Source organism: Leptodactylus fuscus, chromosome 3, assembly GCF_031893055.1.
Source record: "Leptodactylus fuscus isolate aLepFus1 chromosome 3, aLepFus1.hap2, whole genome shotgun sequence".
Taxonomy (NCBI): Eukaryota; Metazoa; Chordata; class Amphibia; order Anura; family Leptodactylidae; genus Leptodactylus; species Leptodactylus fuscus.
Window position 1 is genome coordinate 123,135,299 of NC_134267.1, and position 17,816 is coordinate 123,153,114.

The following is a 17,816-nucleotide window of genomic DNA, read 5'->3' on the forward strand; positions in this document are numbered from 1 at the left end:
TTGATGCATCTCTGATCAGCCTTCTCCTAGTTTGAGATGAAAGTTTAGAGCAGCGGTCCTCAAACTATGGCCCGCGGGCCACATGCGGCCCGCCGAGGACATTTATCCGGCCCGCCGCATGTGGCCCGCGCTGTCGTCTGGATCGCTCACTAACGGGGAATCCAATTCCCCGTTAGTGAGCGGATCGCTGCTTTCAGTTGTATGTGCATTTGCACATACAACTGAAAGCTGTCAGGGGCCGCCCGACCACGGCCTAGACTGATGGCTGATGGCAGAGAGTGACCTCTGCCCCCGACGCAGGCACGATGACGTCATCGCTCCTGCAGTCTGGAAGGAGGAGGACGCATCTTCATGGGTAAGTAGGACAGTGTGGGTGTGATTGTACTGATGAGCATATAATACGGGGGGGGGGGGGGGAGGGTACTCCCCGCACTGTATTATATGCTCATCAGTACCCCCCCACTGTATTATATGTTCATCAGCATATAATATAGTGGGGGGAGGGTACTAATGAGCATATAATACAGGGGGGGAGGGTACTGATGAGCATATAATACAGGGGGGGAGGGTACTGATGAGCATATAATACAGGGGGGGAGGGTACTGATGAGCATATAATACAGTGGGGGGGAGTACCCTCCCCCCCCCCCCTGTATTATATGCTCATCAGTACCCCCCCACTGTATTATATGTTCATCAGCATATAATATAGTGGGGGGAGGGTACTAATGAGCATATAATACAGTGTGTGTGTGGGGGGGGGTAGTGATGAGCATATAATACAGGGGGGTAGTGATGAGCATATAATATAGTGGGGGGAGGGTACTAATGAGCATATAATACAGTGGGGGGGTACTGATGAGCATATAATACAGTGGGGGGTACTGATGAGCATATAATACAGGGGGGGGTAGTGATGAGCATATAATACAGGGGGAGGGGGTAGTGATGAGCATATAATACGGGGGGGGGGGGTACTGAGGAGCATATAATACAGGGGGGAGGGTACTGATGAGCATATAATACAGTGGGGGGAGGGTACTGATGAGCATATAATACAGTGGGGGGTACTGATGAGCATATAATACAGTGGGGGGGTACTGATGAGCATATAATACAGTGGGGGGAGGGTACTGATGAGCATATAATATAGTGGGGGGGTACTGATGAGCATATAATACAGTGGGGGGAGGGTACTGATGAGCATATAATATAGTGGGGGATACTGATGAGCATATAATATAGTGGGGGGAGGGTACTGATGAGCATATAATATAGTGGGGGGGTACTGATGAGCATATAATACAGGGGGGGTACTGATGAGTATATAATACAGCGGGGGGAGGGTACTGAGGAGTATATAATACAGTAGGGGGTACTGAGGAGTATATAATACAGTGTGTGTGGGGGGTATTGAGTATACAATACAGTGGGGGGTACTGAGGAGGATACAATACAGTGTGTGGGGGGGTACTGAGGAGTATACAATACAGTGGGGGGGGGGTTACTGAGGAGTATATAATACAGTGGGGGGTAATGAGGAGCATATAATACCGTGGGGTGGGGGCATACTGAGGAGCAGGGGTGAACCTAGCCTTTTTGCCGCCTGAGGCGAAATATTTCGGCCCTCCAGTGTTTTGAGGGACAGTGAACTGGCCCCGTGTTTGAAAAGTTTGAGAACCCCTGGTTTAGAGGGACGGCCGAGTCTTGGTAGATTTGCAGTGGTCTGATTCTCCTTCCATTTCAATATGATTGCTTGCGCAGTGCTCCTTGGGATGTTTAAAGCTTGGGAAATCTTTTTTTTAATCAAATCCGGCTTTAAACTTCTCCACAACAGTATCTCGGACCTGCCTGGTGTGTTCCTTGGTCTTCATGATGCTCTCTGCGCTTTACACAGAACCCTGAGACTATCACAGAGCAGGTACATTTATACAGAGACTGGATTACACACCGGTGGATTCTATTTATCATCATCAGTCATTTAGGACAATATTGGATCATTCAAAGATCCTCACTGAACTGAACGGAGTGAGTTTGCTGTATGGAAAGTAAAGGGACTGAATAATTTTGCACGCCCCACTTTTCAGTTTTTTATTTTTTGAAAAAGTTTAAAATATCCAATAAATTTAGTTCCACTTCACAATTGTGTCCCACTTGTTGTTGATTCTTCCCCCCAAAATTATAATTTGATATCTTTATGTTTGAAGCCTGAAACGTGGCAAAAGGTTGAAAAGTTCAAGGGGGCTGAATACATTTGCAAGGCACTGTACTGTATATATACATTATGGCCAATTCGGTGTCCATCTTCAATAATACTTTCTCCCTCTTATATTATCATTAATATGCCATAGATCTAACACTAAGACTTATTTATACTGTAGTATATCTTTCATTTGCCAGGGATCTAGCTTTATGGCTATCAATATATTGTGCAGTACCACACATATATCCTAGCATTATAGGTAAAATATACTATAGTAAGCGAAACTATAGAATGATATATTAGGAATTTAGCATTATGACTAGTAATATAAAGTGTAGTAGAATATATGTACTACGGATCTAGTACTATGGTTATTAATGTGCAGTGGTCCTTTAAAGGGGTTGTCCCATCTCACAGATCCTATCTATACTGGTAGTTTATGAAAATTAAAGACTTTACCTAAATATATTGCTTTAGAAATGCTGCTTTGTTTGCCTGTTATGTGAACTTATTGTTTATACAACGTTGTATACACAGCATTGCGATAACCACGGACCTTTGAGACTGGACAAGTGATGTCACTTACTCAGTGTGAGCAGGACAATCAGTTCAGCTAATTGCAGTTTGCCAATAAAGCTGAGTCTGTTATTTCTCTATGTAAACACACAGATAACACTGCATATTATCCATCTGCATAAGTGATACTGCAATGTCCTTTTCAGTTGGGGAGGTGGTGGTGGTGGTAAAGAAATACAGGAAGTGAGAAGAAGAGACAGCAGGCAAACTGCTGAAACAAGGAGATGGGAAAGCCCCTTTAAGTTACAACATTAATTGTTTTAGGGCAACCACTGTAAATTGAAACCATTGCAATTTGAGACAATGCATAACAATATGGGTTCAAAGAAAAATAATCTGATAATAACAGGAAATCCTTACTCAAAAATGTCAGAAAGAAAAGCTGTAATGGTAAGGACATTTTTTTGTTGAGGATTTCATTCCAAAAATGCTGCAGATTTTGGAAAGAGTGAAGTCCATGATGGAAATCCACACTAGACATTTCCATGCTGCAGATACTAAATCCACATCTTCATTTTCTGTTGAAGATTGTTTCAGCAATGTTTGGATGATAGTTCACATCCAGTTTTCAGGACCATAAAGCGTTGGCTTTTTTTCCGGAAGCATTTCTGCAGCATCAAAAGTGCAGCAGTCCTACTTCCAGCCTAAGGCCCCACAGGCCAGAAATGCTGCGATTTGCCTGGAAACACTGCGGGGAAAAATCATGGCGTTTTACAGTAACTGCAGAGTGGATGGGATTTTTGCAAATCCCATGCCCACTATGTGGCAAAAACCACAATGCAGACACGCCGTGATTTCCAATATGGGGAGCCGCATCACTCTCGGGCCAAAATCCGCCTGCCACGACTGTTGCGGCTTCCAACAGTCGCAGCTTTTCCCTCCGGAGTAGGCTCAAATGAATGGGCCAACTCCAGAGGTTGCTGCTGCCTGAATCTGCATGAAGAAAGGGCAGCTCGCTTCTTTTTTCCGCTAGTAGCAACATACCGCTAGCGGAAAAAAGATCGCGAGCGGTCTCCATAGACCACCATTGTGAGGGCGCGGATTATGACGTAGGATTATGACGCGGATTATACACTGTAGTATAATATATTATACCAGGGATGTAGCAGTATGACTAGTAACATACACTGTACATAATATAGTATACCAGGGATGTAGGAGTTTGACTAGTAATATACACTGTAGTATAATATACCAGGGATGTAGCAGTATGACTAGTAATATACACTGTAGTATAATATATTACACCAGGGATGTAGCAGTATGACTAGTAACATACACTGTACATAATATAGTATACCAGGGATGTAGGAGTTTGACTAGTAATATACACTGTAGTATAATATACCAGGGATGTAGCAGTATGACTAATAATATACACTGTAGTAAAATATATTATACCAGGGATGTAGCAGTATGACTAGTAATATACACTGTAGTATAATATAGTATACCAGGGATGTAGCAGTATGACTAGTAATATACACTGTAGTGTAATATAGTATACCAGGGATGTAGCAATATGACTAGTGATACACAGTATATTACACCAGGGATGTAGCAGTATGACTAGTAACATACACTGTACATAATATAGTATACCAGGGATGTAGGAGTTTGACTAGTAATATACACTGTAGTATAATATACCAGGGATGTAGCAGTATGACTAATAATATACACTGTAGTATAATGTAGGGATGTAGCAGTATGACTAGTAATATAAACTGTAGTAAAATATATTATACCAGGGATGTAGCAGTATGACTAGTAATATACACTTTAGTATAATATAGTATACCAGGGATGTAGCAGTATGACTAGTAATATACACTGTAGTGTAATATAGTATACCAGGGATGTAGCAATATGACTAGTGATACACAGTATATTACACCAGGGATGTAGCAGTATGACTAGTAATATACACTGTAGTATAATATAGTATAGCAGGGATGTAGGAGTATGATTAGTAGTATACACTGTAGTATAATATAGTATACCAGGGATGTAGCAGTATGACTAGTAATATACACTGTAGTGTAATATATTATACCAGGGATGTAGCAGTATGACTAGTGATACACAGTATATTACACCAGGGATGTAGCAGTATGACTAGTAATATACACTGTAGTATAATATAGTATAGCAGGGATGTAGGAGTATGATTAGTAGTATACACTGTAGTATAATATAGTATAGCAGGGATGTAGCAGTATGACTAGTAATATACACTGTAGTATAATATAGTAGGGATGTAGCAGTATGACTAGTAATATACACTGTACATAATATATTATATCAGGGATATAGCAGTATGACTAGTAATGTACACTGTAGTGTAATATATTATACCAGGGGTGTAGCAGTATGACTAGTAATATACACTGTAGTATAATATATTATACCAGGGATGTAGCAGTATGACTAGTGATATACAGTATATTATACCAGGGATGTAGCAGTATGACTAGTGATATACAGTATATTATACCAGGGATGTAGCAGTATGACTAGTGATATACAGTATATTATACCAGGGATATAGCAATATGACTAGTAATATACAGTATATTTTACCAGGGATGTAGCAGTATGACTAGTGATATACAGTATATTATACCAGGGATGTAGCAGTATGACTAGTGATATACAGTATATTATACCAGGGATGTAGCAGTATGACTAGTGATATACAGTATATTATACCAGGGATGTAGCAGTATGACTAGTGATATACAGTATATTATACCAGGGATGTAGCAGTATGACTAGTGATATACAGTATATTATACCAGGGATGTAGCAGTATGACTAGTGATATACAGTATATTATACCAGGGATGTAGCAGTATGACTAGTGATATACAGTATATTATACCAGGGATATAGCAGTATGACTAGTAATATACAGTATATTTTACCAGGGATGTAGCAGTATGACTAGCAATATACACTGTACATAATATATTATATCAGGGATATAGCAGTATGACTAGTAATGTACACTGTAGTGTAATATATTATACCAGGGGTGTAGCAGTATGACTAGTAATATACACTGTAGTATAATATATTATACCAGGGATGTAGCAGTATGACTAGTGATATACAGTATATTATACCAGGGATGTAGCAGTATGACTAGTGATATACAGTATATTATACCAGGGATGTAGCAGTATGACTAGTGATATACAGTATATTATACCAGGGATGTAGCAGTATGACTAGTGATATACAGTATATTATACCAGGGATGTAGCAGTATGACTAGTGATATACAGTATATTATACCAGGGATGTAGCAGTATGACTAGTGATATACAGTATATTATACCAGGGATGTAGCAGTATGACTAGTGATATACAGTATATTATACCAGGGATGTAGCAGTATGACTAGTATTAGTAGAGACCCTGTATTCAGGGGGTGCAGGATATCATGCTGTCCGAGTATATGGCTGTGGGTTGGCACTGGCAGATACGGGGGCACCAGGCAATGGGCACTATGCAGGAGTCATCAGTCTGCAATTTAGCCGTTTAATAATTGAGAGGAGCGATGTGAGAGTGCAGGTGGGGGGTGGGGCGCTGATATTCTAATCCCAGGCTGCCAGGGAGGATAACAGGGAGGAGGTGCGGGAGGAGGAGGAGGATGTGTTGTATTGTGAGGGACAAGACCTCGCTTCTGCAGCCGCCGCTCATCTGAGGGGATTCATCTATAGGAGAACCGAGCAGGTGAATGAGCCGCAGCAGCACTGTGGACAGGGGCGGCCATTATATGGGGTGTAGTAAGGGTGGTACATAGGGGTAGACAGGGCTGGGGGCTCTGCAGTATGGACAACACCTAAGCAGAGAAGGATGATGGTGTTTCCCACATACATTATCCCTCTCAATGGCTCGTCTAATGTGCTGTATGAACATGTCTGGGGCTGTATCTTGGTCAGGGGGATGTGACAGGCTCCAGTGACGGGGGATTTGTGTCTTGTGACAGGAGAGAAGATGTCGGGCCAGACACTGACAGATCGTATCGCTGCCGCACAGTACAGTGTGACGGGCTCGGCTGTGGCCAGAGCGGTATGTAAGGCGACCACTCATGAGGTGATGGGGCCCAAGAAGAAGCACCTGGACTGTAAGTATCTGCTGTGGGTGTCATGGCTGCTGGAGGGTTAATAGCATCACTGCTCACCTCGAGTCATTGGAAAAAAAAATGCTGTCTCACTTTATTGCATTGATATACATTGTATACATATATATCTGTGTGTATATGCTTGTATGTATATAATTATTAATAAATAGATGAATGTGTGTGTCATCGAACTGGGCTGGTTTTAAAGAGACAGGATAGGCCTTGCTGCCACTTCAGATACAAGGCCTATGTGTTCCTGCCATATTACCCAGACCAAGGCTATATCCTCTTTATGTCTCCTTCTCCATTTGCACTTATATGATGTCAGTAGTGGATGCTGTGCTAGCCAATGGCGGTTCCTGATTGGACGTCACTTATTACGTTATTGTCCTCTTCCTGGCTCCTTATGTGTAAGCTGCATAGGCTTCCATTCCATACATGTATATTTATGTGGCATGTTCTTGTATGACCTTCGTTCAACCTTTTTATTTCCTGAGATGTGCTGAAGCTTGTGGAGCCGATCGCTGTCCTCTAGTACTGATCATCCACCACACCCCACCAGTTTAAGGGTTTGTCCTATACTCTCTGCAGCTTGGAGACCTCACTGTCTCCTGACTCCATTGACCTCTGAGGCTGCTGTCACCTGGTGTGGAGAGGAGATTCCAGTTTTTTTATCTTCATAGATGGTTGTAATTTATTTAAGAAAATGAATGTTTGATGTATACAAGAGAGGTGTTACTAATTTTCCAATACCACTGTCAGCTATGTGATATCCTTATTGGTTCAAATGCGTAGTAAAAGACGTCTACAAGAATATACATGTTTGTCACATTTTAGCAAGAGCAGCTCATATTCGTGTTCAGGAAAAAATATGAAATACAAAGATGTAGATGATATCTTTATCATGCCCATATTTTCATTATGCTGTGTCATACAGAAATGTGTACAATGTGTCCATGGACACTCTTCCATAATTATGCAGATACAGGGAATAATAATGTATAATCACTAGTCGAGGAGTTGTCCTGCAGATTGATGGCTCCTCGTATGATAAATAATATACCAGTGTGTGAATACATTTAGTTAGGAATATTTGGGATGCTACTCTGTGTGCATATAAGGAATTGCTGGTTGAGGCATTAACCCATGACTTCGATATCTGATAAATAGTTGTTTTAGTCCACTTTATGATAAATAATACATAATTATATAGTAGATGAGGTTGGTTGAAACCACAACTTCATTGAGTTCAACCTATGACCCTAGAGCGGGGGTAGGCAACCTTTTTTGTTTGGAGTGCCGATTAAAATTAAGAAAAATCAAAGATGAGGTCCTCGGAATGACAGCAACAATTTTAACACTGACAACTTCTACATTAAAGTCATATTGCACAAATTACAATATAGGGGTGCTGTCATACTGTTCTCCCAGCCATGCCTTGATGCACCTGTAGTTTTCCATTAGAGGCAATGCTAGTACATGTGTAACCCACAATTAGTGGTAAATGCATGCAACTGGTAACAGAGTGAAGTAACACCTGTAGGATGGTGACACACTATGTACCTGGATTCGGCATCCCTGGGCTGCCAGTACTTTCACATTTCTGTAAGTGACGCTGACTAATTTCAGACACATTTAATTCCTAGCAGTCTGGTAACTGCCAAACCACAGCCAGGAATTAATGGGTGTCACCCCCAAGTTGACAGCACTGGTGCCTGTGAACTTGATTTAGCTATAACTGCATCTGGATACAGTGTGTCTCAACCCAAAAAGAAACACCCTAAGGCTAAGGCCTCCCATTGTGGAAACACTGCTTTTTTTTTTTTTTTTTTTTTTTTTTTTTTTTTTGCAGATTTTGTTGCAGTTTTTTGAGCCAAAGCCAACAATGGCTACAAAAGGAGTGGGAAATATAAATGAAGTTCTTAAACTTCTCCCTTCTGTTCAACCCACTCCTGGCATTGGCTCAAAAAACCGCAACAATGTCTGCAGCAAAAAAAGCTGCTTTTCCGCAACGTGGTGCCTAAGGCCCCACAGGCCATATCCGCAGCACTAATCGCTGCGTGAACGCATTGCGGTTCTTTCCGCAGCGCTTTCAACAAAAGGTTCGCAGAGTTTTCCTCCGCGGACTTTGTTAAATTATATCTATGGGAAAGCTGGCAGCATTTCCATAGATATAATTGACATGCTGCGATTTGCAAAGCCGCAACGGCTTTGCAGATCGCAGCGTGTCCGCCCTGCAATCTTTTCCGCAAAGTGGGCATGAGATTCACTTTGCCTGCACTGTACAACGCCACGATTTTTCCCGCAGCGTCCCCGTGTTTTTTTTTTTTTTTACACGTGTTAAAAAAAGTGTCATTGAAGTCAATGGGAGTCTTATTTTTACACGTATTTTTTCTACGTGTATTTTGCGAAAATACATGTGCGTTTACTCCGTGCGAAAGGGCCCTTCACATGGAGGAAAATGGTGAGGAATTTGGTGTGGAATTTTAGCACTGAAAAAAAAAAAAAAGCCTCCCATTGACTTCAATGCAGAAAAAAGAATCCTTTGAAGTCAATGGGAGGCTTTTTTTTTTTTTTTTTTTTTTTAAGGGTCCATTCACACCATTTTCCTCCGTGTGAATGGACGCTAAGGCCCCATGTGTCGTCCTGCAGCAAAAAAGCGCTGCAGGAAAAATGCCAATGGCAACACATTACGGTTCTTCCTTCATATCTTTAGACAGAAATTTCGCAGAGGTTTCCTCTGCAGACTTTCTGTTTCGATTATACCTATGGGGAAACCGCTGGCATTCTGTAGGTATAAGGGCTAGTTCACACGTGGGCAAAGGGGCGGATTTCGCTTCAAAATCCGCCCCTTTACAATGGTGGTCTATGTAGACTGCCGGGCTTTTTTTTTCCACTAGCGGCGGGCTGCTGCTAGCGGAGAAAAGAAGCGACCTGCCCTATCTTCAGGCGGAAGCCGCGAGGGCTCAGCCGCGCGGCTTCCGCCCCCGGCAGCACCCTCCTATGTCGGCTCATTCATTTGAGCCGACAGCGGAGGGGAAAGCCGCGACCGCGATGGTCGCGGCAGGCGGGTTTTGACAAGAGAGAGACACGGCGAGCTGCATCTCTCTCGGTATCAACCCGCGCGGGCAGTTCACGTGTGAACTAGCCCTAATTGCCATAATGCAATTTCCAAAACCGCTCTTGGAGATCATAGTGTGACCGCAGAGCGGTGTTTACCGCATAGTTAGCATGGTATTCGCTAGAATTCCATCCGCTTTGCTCTGTCTGTAAAACGCTGCAATTTTTTTTCTACGTCGCATTTCCACTTTGGCAAATCAGTGTTTACGTCACATGGGGCCCCAACCCAAAAATGAATTGGCAGGGCTGTAAATGCAGACAGATATGGGACCTGCTCCATAATCTGTAGCTCTTCAATTTGGCCCGGAGACACTGCCGCAAAAATGTCTATCTATCTGCACCTTAAAATGTATAGGTCCATACTTTTATCCACAGTCTGGACATCTGCATTACAGTTTAGCAAATCCATGTTTCTCATATTAATAGCAGTTAACCCTATCATGTATATCTGTGTGATTTACATAATCGTTACTGATATGTGAGACATATGGAGGTATTAAGTAAATATCTTCATCATTGAGGTCCTTCATTAGCATACCCATATGTCTCACATATTAGCAACCCTTATATGAGGCACATGGGTTAATGTGAGGGACATAATGGGGTTAATTCCTATTAATGTGAGGCACATGAAGTTGCTAAAACTAAATTAATAACCCCAAATGCCTGACATTAATAGGAATAGTAACCCCAGCATGTACCTGTTGTGGTTTTTTTCTCTTTGCTGTGCGTGTGGGGCTTTTTCATTACATTGCAGCAATTGGTCCATAGAGACTCCAGCGGAAATGTGAATGTATCCTGAGTTTACTCCATGAGACCTGTTAGAGCGATTTATATATCTGTTATTGGTTGTTGTATACGTTTCTAAGAAGATGTTGGTTGAGAAGTTGCTCTATGTATTCATTAGTTATGTGGTGTTCACCCTAGTACCTGCTGTCTGCCTAGGGGTCTCCATCCTAATTCCCGGAGAAACTGCATCGGGGACGGCTTGCCGGCAGTCAGTTTTAAAAACCCATTTGAATGGGTTTTTAAAGCAAAACGCCGGTGTCCGTATGCAGCCTCCTTGTAGTGAAACAGTTTTTTTTGTATGTCTGACTTTTTGTTTGTGCAAAAAAACAAAAAAAAAAACGATTTTCACCGCGGAGAGGCGGCATACGGACACCAGTGGTTTTCTTTAAAAACCCATTCAAGTGAATGGGTTTTAAAACTAACTGCTGGGAAGCCGTCCCCTATGCAGTTTCTCTGGGGATTAGGACAGAAACATGGCTTGCGGACAGTGGCGCAAGTGTGAACACCCCCTTAGCCTACAGTAGACTCAGTTTAGAGTCAGAATATACACCAGAAGCTCTTGATAAATCCTCTATCAACAAACTTGCAGAAAAGCAAAGTGCGATAATACATTTTTTTTTTCTTTTTTCTATCCTTTCCATTTCGTTCTCGTGTCCTTTTTTTTTTTTTTTTTTTTTTTAAGTTCTGGTTTACATGACTATAAATTAAAAAAAAAAAAAAAAAAAAAGTACAGATCACAAAAAAAGTACCGTATGTTAAAAAGGCAGTAAAAAAAACCCAGGCACATAAGTCCATCAATATGCAGGACCCTATTATAGATAACAGGGCTCTTTTGGTGTCCAACATTTACCGGTATTGCAGGGCTGTGGAGTTGGTGTTACTGACTTCAGCTTCAAAATAAAATTATTATATTATACAGTTATCAGTGTTCTATAATTAATTAAATACAGTGCTTGTTGCAGGTTTATCTTCTTAGGAAGTCAATATTTATTTTTTTTTAAATAAAAAAACACTGAATTAAAGGAGCTTTAAGGCAGAGGTTTTTTTGGTCAGGATTTTGAGGCCATATTCGCCTCAAAATCCTGACCAAAAAGGCAGCTCCCATTGAAATCAATGGGAGCCGGTCATGTGTTTTTTCTGGGAGCCGGTTTGTTCTGGCTCGTGGAAAAAGAAGCGAGATGCTCATTCTTGAGGCCGATTCTCCTTGCGATATTGGCCTGAAGACACTCCCTCCTCCCGAATAGACCCATTCATTGGGCCTAATCCGGAGTGGAGTGTGCGACTGGATGCCGATGCAGTGCACCGGCATTCAGTTGCAGCTACCCGGTTTTTGGACTGGAACTTGAGGCAGCCGGTTCCGGTCCAAAAAACTCCCTGTGAACTTACCCTTAGCCTAATGCTTCTACCTGACCATGGCTGTCAGTAAATTATGAAGGAGTCGGAGCAGGAGTCATACAGTGTAAAAATAGATGTCAGAGGCAGTGGTTTTGATTTGATTGGTTTTTAGCATTCATTCCGTAGGTGTGCATCCAGGCTTCCTTATTGAGATGGTAGTAACTTTGCTTTGAGGATAGCTTTACTAATCGGCTGTTTAATATCTGTTTTATGTGGAAGTCAGACGTGGAAGCATCTGTTCAGCTGAGTATTTTTTTAAAGCTTTTTTTTTTTTTTGCTTTATAATGGATACAGATTCAAATACCGTAAATATGCTTAGGTTCTGCAGGGATTGGCTCCTCCACCTTCCTTGACGTCAGCCCGCCAGTGCACCAAAGAGTGCTTTACACTGAAGCCAATGCTCCATCTGTGTTTTGGAAGCTTGCGCAATAGAGATGTAGTGAAGTCTACAGCACAGTATCTGGAGTGCTGCGTGCTGACAGTCACAAAAGAGGAGGAGCCATTCCCCCGCAGAAGGAATTCTGGACGGGAAGACAGGTAAAGTATAATAGAGTACAGGGGGTGAGTTGGGAAAGGCTAGCAATGGGTGGAATAAATAGAGAGGCAGGAGTTAGAGGGAAATGGTGCGAGAGCCTATGACTACCAGCATATATTGCATCAGCTAAGGCAGCAGGCAGCTACACCATGTAAACAAATGCAGAAGATGCTGGGCGCTCCTAGAGAAATCTAGAAATCGCTCAAAACCCTGCTTAATTGGAGCCTGTTGCAGAGTCTGTTAAAAATCAGCAGAGGAAAAAGTCTGGCATGGACTTCTTCCTCAGCCAGTTTCGGCTTAAAAACAAAGTATACCCATTAGACCCCATTATCATTTTAGCAGTACCCTGAAGAACCATAAATATGGAATGCTAGTGTGAGCCATAGCATTAGAGAAAATTCTGGGGAATATTTATTGACTTGCCTGGTCAATCCATCTCCAATATCACAAATAATTAATAACCTATGAAATGGTGTGTGTGTGGGGGGGGGGGGAGCAGTGGTTGGAGTGACCAGGGGAGCCAAATACTGCCTTTGATCACATGGCGTGGTGGTCGTGACAAAGCCGGAACTCCTAGGTCCATCAAAAGCGTTTCGCTGGACCAGGTAAGTGAATAAATTCTTTATGCTGCAGTACGATTTAAAAAGACGATTGAGCAGCTCAGTAAAATAATATATGGCATTCAGCATTTTGTACTTGATGACAGGTCCTCTTTAAATATCACAACCAGGTTACATGGTTATATCCTTCATGGCTGTGATGAAATGCAGTAGGTGCAGATAAGGTCATGAGATCTCCTGATCTCTAGGTTACACGTCTAAAAGTACCCAAACCCCATCTATAGGTGTTGGCAAATCGGGCATTCCACTGACTGCTATTCTTTTCTTGAGGCAATTATGTGTTAATGAGGACCTTTCACCATCTGGGCACATGCAGTTTAATACACCGCTAGAAAGCCGATAGAGCGCTGAATTCAGCGCAGTAATCATCTTACCCGTTCTGTGCCCCCGGTGAAGAGCTATTGGTACCATAATAATAATAATAATAATACATTTTATTTATATAGCGCCAACATATTCCGCAGCGCTGTACAATTTGTAGGGTTAAAATACAGACAGATACATTACAAAGAAAATCATTTCACACAATGGGACTGAGGGCCCTGCTCGCAAGAGCTTACAATCTATGAGGTAGAGGGGGTGACACAAGAGGTAGCAGGGGCGGCATTACTTATACAGGGGTCAGACACTTCTGTAATAGAGGTGACTGTCATTACACAAACATAAAACTTTATGAGCCGTCACCAGTCGTGTCCTGTAACATGTGGATGGAGCTTGGACTTATAAAGTTATCCTGAGATGACATCATATCATGTGGGGTAATGTGGGAGCGGGGACAGAGGACGGTTAAGGGTTTACGTTAGACATTGTGATAGGCTTGTCTGAAAAGATGCGTCTTTAGTTTGCGTTTGAAACTGTAGAAATTGGGAGTTAATCTGATTGTCCGGGGTAGAGCATTCCAGAGAAGTGGTGCAGCTCGGGAGAAGTCTTGTATACGAGCATGGGAGGTTCTGATAATAGAGGATGTAAGTGTTAGGTTATTGAGTGAGCGGAGAGCGCGGGTTGGGCGGTAGACAGAGATGAGGGAGGAAATGTAGGGAGGTGCGGCATTATGGAGAGCCTTGTGGATGAGTGTGATAACTTTATATTTTATTCTATATTGAATAGGCAGCCAATGTAGCGACTGGCACAGACCAGAGGCATCACTGTAGCGTCTAGCCTGATAGATGAGCCTGGCCGCTGCATTCAGAATAGATTGTAGAGGGGAGAGTTTAGTAAGGGGAAGACCGATTAGTAAGGAGTTACAGTAGTCAAGGCGAGAATGAATCAGAGAGACAATAAGTGTCTTTAGTGTATCTCTGGTAAGGAAAGGGCGTATTCTGTAGATGTTTTTGAGGTGGAGGTGACCTGAACGTGCAAGTGATTCAACATGAGGGGTGAAGGAAAGGTCTGCGTCAAACATAACCCCAAGGCAGCGGGCCTGCTGCCTAGGAGTTATAGTAAGGCCTGAGACTGCAATGGATATATCAGGGACAGATCTATTAGATGGTGGAAACAGTAGTAGTTCAGTCTTGGAGAGATTTAGTTTCAGATAGAGAGAGGACATGATATTTGAGACAGCAGAGAGACAGTCACTGGTGTTCTGTATGAGTGCAGGGGTGATGTCACAGGAAGATGTGTATAATTGGGTGTCATCAGCATAAAGATGGTACCTGAAGCCAAATCTGGCAATGGTTTGTCCAATGGGGGCTGTGTAGAGAGAGAAGAGCAGGGGGCCTAGGACCGAGCCCTGAGGAACCCCAACAGCAAGGGAAAGAGGGGAGGAAACAGAGCCCGCAAATGATACACTGAAGGTGCGATCTGAGAGATAAGAGGAGAACCAGGAGAGCGCCGTGTCATTGAGACCAACTGAGCGGAGCCTATTGAGGAGGAGATGATGGTCAACAGTGTCAAAAGCTGCAGAGAGGTCCAGAAGAATAAGAAGAGAGAAGTCGCCATTGGATTTAGCCATTAGGAGATCATTGGAGACTTTTGTGAGAGCCGTTTCAGTAGAGTGCAGAGCGCGGAAGCCAGATTGTAAGGGGTCAAGCAGAGAGTTAGCAGAGAGATAGCGGATTAAACGAGAATAGACCAGGCGTTCCAAGAGTTTAGAGATGAAAGGGAGGTTAGAGACAGGTCGATAGTTAGCAGCACAGGATGGGTCCAGGGAGGGTTTTTTCAATAGCGGGGTTATAACAGCATGCTTGAAGGAGGATGGGAAGATTCCAGAAGAGAGAGAGAGGTTAAATATTTTAGTAAGGTAAGTAGTGACGGCAGGCGACAGAGATTGGAGAAGGTGTGAGGGGAAGGGGTCACTGCTGCAGGTTGTAGGGCGAGATGAAGAAAGTAGTTGGGAGACTTCCTCTTCTGTAACAGGTTCAAAAGATGAGAATGGACAGTCTGAAGTGCGGTTGGTGAGGGGATCCTTGCTATGGTAGGTGGTGGGATCAATGCCACCTGCGGCTTGGGCAGTGATTTCCTGACGGATCTTATCAATTTTAGCATGGAAATACGTGGCCAGGTCATCAGCACTAAGGTCTGTGAATGGCGTCTGCACCTTGGGTGTGAGTAAGGAGTGAAAAGTTTCAAAAAGCCTTTTAGGATTGCTGGAGAGAGAAGAGATGAGGGCGGTGAAATAGTCTTGCTTGGCGAGGTGAAGGGCAGAACTATATGTTTTAAGCATAAACTTGAAGTGGAGGAAATCTGCAGGTGAGCGTGATTTTCTCCAGAGACGTTCGGCACACCTAGAGCAGCGCTGAAGAAATCGTGTTTGTGGTGTGTGCCAGGGCTGCTGCCTCCTACGTGGGACTTTACGAGTGGAGGGGGGAGCCACCTCATCCAATGCATTTTTAAGGGTTTCATTATAGTGACTGGTGGCCAGATTGGGACAGGAGATTGAGGAGATGGGGGGACAGAGAGGATGGTAGAGTATCTAAGAGGTGCTGGGTGTCGATAGTACGCAAGTTCCTATATGTGTGTTGGGTAGGTGTATCTTGTGAAGGGGAGAGGGCACTGATGGTGAGAGACAGAAGGTTATGATCAGAGAGGGGCAGAGCAGAGTTAGTAAATTTAGAAACTGTGAGGAGTCTATGGAAGACAAGATCAATCGTGTTTCCACCTACATGTGTGGCAGAAGAAGAACATTGTGAAAGACCAAGAGAAGTGGTTAATGAGAGAAACTGTGAGGCAGCTGGGGAGTGAGGGGGGGCAATAGGGATGTTAAAGTCACCCATGATGAGGGTAGGAATGTCACTGGATAAAAAGTGGGGAAGCCAAGAAGCAAAGTGATCCAAAAATTGGTAGCATAGCTCTTCCATGTCAGAAGGGCGTTTTTGACAGTCAGTCAGGAACGCCCTTCCTCACAGCAGAATCTCTAGCGCAGTACTGTGAAAGTGGGCGTTGCCATCCAGCCATAACTGACAGAAACACGCTTCTGACAGTGAAGAGCTATGGTACCGGCACCAGGGGCAGAGCGGGAAAGCCAATAGTGCGCTGAATTCATTGCAGTCACAGGCTAGAGTCTGGTGACTTCCAGCTCCATAAATAGGTTAGGGTCACCTGAATGAGATAGTGTTTTCCCCTTGTGATTGGTGCCTATGTTGCCAAGGTGTCAGTATGCAAATGAGTTATTTGATGACCTTTCTGCCTACCTCTTTGGAGCAATGAGAGTTATGGTTGCTCCAAAGTTTAATTTGCCCGTTGACAAATTAAGCAGCAGAGGCATCGATTTACAAGGGGGAAAACTCCTTTTGATACATATGTCCCTAACCTATCTGCGGGGCTGAGTTGATATGTTGGGTTCTGGTGACAGTCTCCCTTTAAAGGGGTTTTCCAGGCAAATCCTTTTTTTTTTTTTTTTTTTTTTTTTTTTTCCTTTAACAAAACAAAAACAGGTCTGTTAGTGCTAGTAATGGGTTAATAAGTACATTCATGCACCTTTAGCAGTGTTTTGAGTCATTGATTTCTGTGCTGCTGTGTAGCTTCCTGTGTATCTTCCACACTACCCTGTCACTGCCGCCTTCTTCTGTCATTCTTACACCCCTCCCTTCCTGTCTCACTAGCTAAGCTATCTTGCCCACTACTAGCCCATCCCCCTCCTGTCTCACTAGAAAAGCTACCTGCTCGCTACTAACCCCTCCCCCTGTTTCACTAGCTAAGCTATCCTGCCCACTAATAGCCCCTCCCCCTCCTCCCGTCTCACTATAAAAGCTACCCGCCCACTATTAGCCCTTCTCCCTGTCTCACTAGCTAAGCTATCACGCCTTCTACTAGCAGAGAGGAGGAGCCGTTCCAGGACTCAAGAAGGCTGGTAAATATTGATGGGGAGGGTGTAATAGTAAAGTTCCATTTCTGAATGAACATCACTGGATTATCAGATAGTGTTTCGTGGATATGGGTAACTATAGATTTTATTTTTAATAGAAGTAAATAAGAAGTTAGACGGGGGCAGGGGTTTAGTTTAGGGGG

General features: G+C 43.1%; 2 protein-coding genes across 2 annotated transcripts in view; one reads left to right on the forward strand and one right to left on the reverse strand.

The window, feature by feature from the left end:
* The window catches only part of LOC142197741 (cytochrome P450 3A9-like), a 198,093-nt gene that overhangs the window by 143,845 nt on the left and 36,432 nt on the right, over nucleotides 1–17,816 (reverse strand).
* Nucleotides 1–17,816, forward strand: part of SNAP91 (synaptosome associated protein 91) — a 113,443-nt gene that overhangs the window by 7,663 nt on the left and 87,964 nt on the right. The window contains exon 2 of the mRNA XM_075268275.1: nucleotides 6,777–6,914. Within this exon, the coding sequence (XP_075124376.1) occupies nucleotides 6,785–6,914 (130 nt within the window). The 5' untranslated portion in view covers nucleotides 6,777–6,784. The remainder of the gene's footprint in view (nucleotides 1–6,776; nucleotides 6,915–17,816) is intronic.